Source organism: Gossypium hirsutum, chromosome A09 (genome assembly GCF_007990345.1).
Source record: "Gossypium hirsutum isolate 1008001.06 chromosome A09, Gossypium_hirsutum_v2.1, whole genome shotgun sequence".
Lineage (NCBI taxonomy): Eukaryota > Viridiplantae > Streptophyta > Magnoliopsida > Malvales > Malvaceae > Gossypium > Gossypium hirsutum.
Window position 1 is genome coordinate 65,737,805 of NC_053432.1, and position 7,942 is coordinate 65,745,746.

The following is a 7,942-nucleotide window of genomic DNA, read 5'->3' on the forward strand; positions in this document are numbered from 1 at the left end:
CTCGACTTGAGAGTGACATGGAGGGTCAAACAAATACATCTTTCCAACAGTGGTTGGGTACTATAGAGCCATGGCAATGGGCTCAAAGTTTTGATGAGGGCTTTCGTTATGGTCAAATGACCACAAACTTAGTGGAGGGGGTCAACGCTGTGTTGTTGAAAACACGACATCTTCCGATTTCATCTGTCTTTTCAGCTACATTTTACAGATTGGCAACCTTGATGCCAAGAATGGGTCAGCAACAAGTCAACCAGATAGAGGCGGGATACGTGTTTGTCGAAGATGTCAGGGATGCAATGGTTGCAAACCGTCGGATGGCGAGGTCGATGAATGTAGAAATATATTCACGACGCCATGAAACATTTCGTGCTACAGAGACCATCGGTCGTCGACCCAGTATACCATCTAGGTTCTATGGAGTTGATCTCCGTAACAGACGGTGTGATTGCAGGAGGTTCCAAACACTTCATTATCTATGTGCGCATGTCGTGGCAGCGTGTGCTAAGGTGAAACTTAATGTTGAACAATTTGTCGATGATGTGTACACACTCGAGCGTACGTTACGTGTCTGGGAAAATGAGTTCCCCGTCCTGCCTGACTTGTCTACGTGGGAGGTGCCTTCGACGACTTTCGAACTTGTCCAAAGCAGAGGGCTACGTAGGAATCCAAGAGGTCGTCCGCAATCATCCAGAATTCGTAATAAGATGGACATTAGGGAGAAATTCGATGGTAAGCGTTGTAGATTATGCAGGTTAGCTGGTCATAATCGGAGTAAATGCCCGCAGCGAAACTATCATATTGGACAATCGTCACGATCGGGTAGGAATTGAGCCTATGTTGTAATGTATTTAATTTATATAAAAAAAATTATATTGCAAAGTTTGTTCCAATTAGATTAATGTTGTAATGTAATTAATTTATATTACAATGCTAAGTTTGTTAAGTTTTAATGTTTTAATATTCAAAATGTCTGAATTAATCTAATTTACGTTATGGTCAAATTTTGTTACAATTTTCAAAGTTCCAATTAATCTAATTAAATATATAGAAAGAAATACAAACTTTTTTAATATCAAAACCCAATAAACCCCTAAAGTTGATGGTTAGATGGTGTGGTCCTAGGGGTATACCTATTCGGAGGTCGACGTTCACGTTGTGGGTGATCACGACAACCAACATCCTCTTCAGTCGCAGGTGAGGGTGTCTGATACATGGAAGAAAAATCATATGGCTCGAATGGCATCGATGAACTTGAGCCGAGAAGAGTGCCATGCTGCAGCGGATACATCCCAAGAGGAGTGGAGTACTGCGGTGGATATGGGCCGAGGCTAGTGCTGTACTGAGGGGGATACAGGTCGAGAGAAATGCTGTGCTGCGATGGAGACGACCCAAAGATATCAAACCCGTAATGGTATCCACCCCCTGACGAGCCCGGGAAATAATCGTTGTCTGGAAAATCCGGATGATAAGAAGTATCAGCCGAATGTGAATGCGATTACTCAGACTCGGCCTCAGGCTGTGCCTCGGGCTCCACCTCTCGCTCGGGCTCGAGATTTGGCTGTGGATCGGGCTCTATATCAACCACTGGCTCGTATGCCCCAGGTCGCTGCACGTGCGGGGGGACTATAGTTGACTGGGCACCAAGTAAATATGGCTTTCCCATACTAAAGTACCATTGCATGTACTCTGGCGATGGTTGCAAATTGAAAGACATATCCATCCGAGGTCTTTGACCCATCCGATTATCCCACACCGCAATATATCTCCGGTGCACAACCCCCTAATGCATTCCATGTTTCCCTCTCTTGTTGATGCCGTGAACCTTCCCCACCTCCTTTGGCGGATCCGGGATATACTGGATGCAACCAAACTACCGTAGTACTCGATCCCCATGGTACCACTCGACTACATTGAAATTGATAATTGGTGCGTTAGTGCACCACAATTGAGAATGAACGTAGGCAGAAGATGGTATAACGGCCACAATTTCTGGTCTACGATATGGCATCCAAATAAACTGCACGATTAATAATATGGTTAAAATTTCACACGGTTTGAGTAAGATATATAAAGTAATTACATGTCGCGAATATTGGAATAGCTTACCCCTTCTCCGGCATGTTGCTCAATCAACAAACAATATATCGGGACAGTATACGACCTCCCGATACCCGGATAAATACTCCATCTACGAAAACAAATTCCAAATAAATATAGTATTGTTAGAATAGTATCATTATAAAGAAACTATCAATTAATAACAAGTTAAATTTTATCACCTGTTAACTAGTGGATATACGTATGGCTGGTGACTAACCAATGCCAAGAATGGCATCCGATAAAGAGCCCATGACTGCAACAATATAAGGCATCCGCCTATGTCTGCGAGTCCGACAAAGCTCACGATACAACATAGCCAGAACTGCGGAGCCCCAGCTATACGAGCGAACATTATGCAAATCAGTTAATAGAGGTAAATACATGATATGAACCCTGTTGTTGTTCGCATCGGGCATCAATACACCCCCTATAATATGCATAATGTACGCTCGAGCTGCGCACATCAACTCTTCTTCAGTGGCATTATCTGGTAAATGCTGAAAATTTGCTTTCAACCATGTAAATTTCAAACCCGATAAATTGGACTCATCATCGCCGGGCGAGGCTCCTAGGAGGCTATAACAAAGTGCAGCCGGCTCAACTATCGCACTTACGCCCCGTTACTGGACTCCCGTCGATTGGGAGCCCAAGTTGCAGTGCAACATCTTCCAGAGTGACAGTGCACTCCCCACACGGGAAATGAAAAGTGTGGGTCTCTGGGCGCCAACGCTCAACCAATGCGGATATTAAATCGTACCGCAAATCAAACGTCCGGATCAATGCTGCTGACCCGAATCCAGCTAGCTCTAAGTACAGTATCAGTCGTGCATCCGGGGAATATCCTAAACCATTCACCCGGCCCCTTAATACGCGGTACGATTCCTGACAATGTTAAATTGCAGAAAAAAGTTATAATAACATAATTTATTTCCGTAAATCACATAAATCTTTTTTAATGGAACCTGTGAGTAACAAATAATAATATATTACCGTTTTATTAACTGTGTCAGCTATGTGAGGATCTTCCTTAATCAATGAAGCCGTTGCCATACCTGCAATTTCAAATAAATTTCTGTTATTAATTTCAATGTTTGATGGATTTTAAATATTTGTCAAAATAACTAAATTTTGTATATTACTTTTAATTATAAAAAAATACCAAACCGTTTTTCTGACAACATATTTTTTGTCATACTACATTAAAAAAAATAAATATACCCAATTCAAATACAAATATTTTTATTATTATTTTAAAATGATAATAAGTAAAATATTTTGGTTTAAATTATGATATATATATAATATACCCGGCATGTAGTTCAATATATTTTGGTATTTATTTTATTTTTCAGATTTTAAAATTTTAAAATATACTATTTTCGTATTTTATTGTTTTATATTATTTTAGTACATAATGTTTCAAATGTATTATTTTAGTTTTTTATATTAATTTAGAAAAAAACTCTGATTTTGGCTTTTTTTATTTTTATTTTCGGATTTTATTTTTTAAAATTTATTATTTTCATATTTTATTTTTTATATTATTTTAGTACATAATGTTTCATGTATTATTTTAGTTTTTTTATATTAATTTAGAAAAAAAACCCTGATTTTGGCCCTTTTTATTTTTATTTTTGGATTTTACTTTTTAAGATATATTATTTTCGTATTTTGATTTTTATATTATTTTAGTACATAATGTTCAATGTATTATTTTTGTTTTTTTTATATTAATTTAGTAAAAATCTGTGATTTTGGCCTTTTTTTTATTTTGTTTTCGGATTTTTTTAAAAATATATTATTTTCGTATTTTATTTTTTATATTATTTTAGTATATAATGTTTCAAATGAATAATTTGTTTTTTTATATTAATTTAGTAAAAATTTTTGATTTTAGCCGTTTGTTTTTTATTTTATTTTCGGATTTTATTTTCCAAAATATACTATTTTCGTATTTTATTTTTTTATTATTTTAGTACATAATGTTTCATATATATTATTTTAGTATATTTATATTAATTTAGTAAAAAACCTCTAATTTTGCCTTTTTTATTTTATTTTCGGATTTTTTAAAATATATTTTTTAAAATATACTATTAAGCTATTTTTTATACTATTTTTGTAAAAAAACTCATCACATAAAAAATAAAAAAATAAAAATATAACATGCCAAAATAAATTAATAAAAAATATATTTAATTAACCTAAAACACACTTACCAAATAAATTAAATAAAATAATAATAAAATATTTTTTGTACATAACATAGATAAGGTTTTTTACTTCAATAAAAATTAAAAATAAATTATGAATATATATACAAAATAAAATAAATACAAACATACCTTAATATCTCTTTTTATCCAAAATATACCTTGCAAAAAATTAAATTTAAAAATTAAATCAAAATCAATCAACAATAATAACATTAACAATTAATATAAATCATTTATTCCCTTAAATTAACAATTAATAATTATTTCCTTAAAAAAAATATTACCTTTTTTTTTCTTTCTCTTTCTCTTCTTCTTCTTCTCCTTCTCTTTTTCTTTCTCTTTTTTTTTTCTTTTTTCTTTCCCTCACCAATGCCGCCTCTTCCTCCTCCTTCTTCTTCTTCTTCTTCTTCTCTTCTCTTCTCCTTCCCCCTTTCTTCTTCTTCACTCACGCACACAAAGAAATTGGGGACCATTTTAAGGTCCCCAACACATAAAAAAACAAAAGCAATGGCAGTGAGGAGTCTCGTCTGTGGCAGTGCGGAGTCCCGTCGGTGCAGAGGAGTGACCGGTGCCGCCTGTGGGGTACCCTCCACTGGTGCCGCCTATGGGGTACCCTCCACCCCTATTTTATTATTATTTTTTCATCCTATTCTTTTTTTTTACCTGCAAAACTGTCAGTTATGTTTGGATTTGAGGGTGGTGCCGCCTATGCACCACCCTCCATCAGTTGCAATGACTCATTTTCGTGTATAATGTTAAGGACATCCCATTTTAATTTTTTTTTCATATTATTTTAGTAAAAATCCCTCACCTTTCACAATCCAAACAATGCAAGATCCTTTTGCAACAGTCACATCCTAATCACTTCCCAATGCATGACTAGCTTAACAATTGCACTTAAGGGATCCACCAAGAAAGTATATAAATAGCTAAACTCTAATATTAAAACTATCAATCAACTTTGAACATCACTTCTAGCACCTATCAATACTTGTTAAGCTCTCGCCGCACACCCTCGTATGAAACTCCTTCCTTCAGTTATTGTGGATGTTTATTGTCTTAAGAAGCTGGATTTGATTACTTCAATTTACACACACACACACATATATATATATATGATCAATTTAGTTAATTTTAGCATGCAATTTAATTGATTTTTGATATTTTACGTTAACTAATTTAAATTTTTTTTCAAAACTATATGAGGTTATTAAGTTTATATCACCTTTCAACCGAGCCTCAACTCAATTGAAAAAAAATAAATATTATTGTCGAGATTTTTTTGTCATATCAAATCATATGATATTTAAAAAATACATTTTGTGGGATTCAAACCTAAAACACCATAAATTTTAACTCTTTGTATTTCAGTACGATACACATATTAATTAGGCATATCTTTATAATTGTTTTTATAACATTAATGCATTTCTTCAAAATAATAAAAAAAAGTAATGCAATTCAAAATATTTTTGAAATTATATAACAAATCTAGGATTAGTTATATTAATTTTATTTAATCTTAAAAATATTTAATATTAAAACAATACAAAAAAATCATCTTGGCTTGAATCTTAATTTATTATAATTTAAATAACATTATCAATACTTTTTATACATTATTTATTATATATTATTAAATTAATTTATTTTAATATTAAAATTGTTAAAATTTAATTTTTTATAATATTATATTTATTTTTCCTTTATTTTAAATAAAGAAAGTAAGTTAAATAAACATTACAGAATATATGAAAATCTTTGTAACTAAAAAATTCAAATAAGGATGAAAAAAATTAAATCTAACTTAAAAAGTTGAAAATTGAGAAAAAAAAGTCTAATTTATCATTCTGGATAAAAATGACGTAGAATCACAGTTTCATACAATTAATTCTCTATGATTTGTTTGGGTTTAATTTTTCAATTTATTTCATCTTTTATTCAATAAATATTATAATATTTAACTATCTTTGATTAAAATTTTTTATTCCAATATGGAAATAAATATCATAAAAGATTTTCTTTAATAAAACCTATTAATTACCGTTATTATCATAAATTTTATTTTATTTGTAACATGATATTGCCGTAATATATTAATTTTTTAATATATATTTATTACAAGTCATAAACTAATACTCTATAATCTATTTTTAGATTTTCAAAAATCCACGTCACAATATGCTTAAGTCATCTGATTTATCTCAAATTAAAGTGCGTGTCGTATTTATTATTATTATTAAAAGTGAGCGTCGTATTTATCGCTTAAAATTACCTAATACTTATTGAAAAAATGCATAATGGTAATTATTGTTTTTCATGTCACTCTCGCTTTCATATCACAAGCTAAAAATAACAATTTTTTTTAAAAAAATAGAAACTCTATTTTAAATGTAAACGCAACCGCCGCCACGAATCTACGAGAAACCACCGGACCCGACCCACGATGGAAATCAATGGACCTTCCCGCTTCCGCAACCCCAAATCCCAATCAACCGATCGTTTCCTCGGCGTTTACCCCCATGCACCTCCGTCCAACCACCTTTCCCACTCTTCCGCCGTCATTGAAGAGCTCAATGAAGATGATATCTTCTCATCTGCTGACTTCTCCGACAACTCCAATGGCTCCAGTTCTGCCGGTGGCCTCTCCCATTTCCACCACCAAAAAACATCTCCTTCCTCCACTCCCTTTAACCATAAATCCTTCCCTCACTCCGAAAACTTCGGAATCCTCGCTGCCATCCGCGACCCTTCACGTCCGCAATCCCATTTCTACCAAAAGCCCTCGATTTCTACTTCGGCCTCCTCTTCCTCCTCTGTCGCTTCAGCATCTTCCTCTGCTCGTTCAATTCCTTCGATTCCGAAACCGCCGCAAGAACGAATCCCCGTCATTTCGTCTTCATCTTCTTCTTTAGGAAGGTTTCATCAATCGGCACCGGTTAATGTGCCCATGCTGGCGAAACCGATGAGGAAAAAGCAAGATTTTGACGACGATTACGACATGGAGCTGGAGGAAGAAGGGGAAATGTTGCCACCGCATGAGATTGTGGCCAAGAGCTTAGCCCAGTCCCCTATGTTGGCTTGTTCAGTGCTCGAAGGCGTGGGGAGAACCCTAAAAGGAAGGGATCTAAGGCAGGTAAGGAATGCTGTTTGGAGACAAACTGGGTTTCTTGATTAATTGAGGAAGAAACTTGTGTTTTGGTTTTTCTTTGAAGATTCATTTTGGGGGTTTGATTATTGACTGTTGGATATGGCAAAGTATTAAGTATTCGATTAATGTAATCAAAATTTGATTATTTTGTTATGTAATTTAACTCTTTGTTATGTGGTTTAGTTTTTTCTGGTTATATGAAAAAGAAAATATATTAAGCAAATAGAATAAAGAAATTTAGAGGTGCTAATAGTGTTGGAACTTAGAAACTTGAAAGTAAATTGCTTTATGCATACTGTAAATTCGTCTAATTAATCTTTGCTAAATTAAAGAATGGAAGTTCTTCACTAATTTTATTGCTATCGAGGGTGGTCTACATTCTACTACGTCGTTCCACATTGTGTCCAAGTAAATTGCTTTAAGCATAATAGCACCTTCTGGTGCTAAGCAAGTAGTGGTCCAGTGTTCATTTGAA

At 33.8% G+C, this 7,942-nt stretch overlaps 2 protein-coding genes across 2 annotated transcripts; both read left to right on the forward strand.

Moving 5' to 3' along the window:
• The first annotated feature begins 326 nt into the window (after window positions 1-326).
• Window positions 327-830, forward strand: LOC121206025 (uncharacterized). The gene has a single exon (XM_041076190.1). The coding sequence runs from the start codon at window positions 327-329 to the stop codon at window positions 828-830; it is 504 nt and encodes a 167-aa protein (XP_040932124.1).
• Window positions 831-6,594: 5,764 nt separating this feature from the next.
• LOC107889180 (uncharacterized) lies at window positions 6,595-7,640 on the forward strand. Its single transcript, XM_016813539.2, has one exon. The coding sequence runs from the start codon at window positions 6,763-6,765 to the stop codon at window positions 7,492-7,494; it is 732 nt and encodes a 243-aa protein (XP_016669028.1). The 5' UTR covers window positions 6,595-6,762; the 3' UTR covers window positions 7,495-7,640.
• The last annotated feature ends 302 nt before the right edge of the window (window positions 7,641-7,942 follow it).

Excerpts from the sequence above, each read along its gene's own strand:
- LOC121206025 (XM_041076190.1), top strand. The coding sequence starts at position 327 with ATGAATGTAGAAATATATTCACGACGCCATGAAACATTTCGTGCTACA.
- LOC107889180 (XM_016813539.2), top strand. The coding sequence starts at position 6,763 with ATGGAAATCAATGGACCTTCCCGCTTCCGCAACCCCAAATCCCAATCA.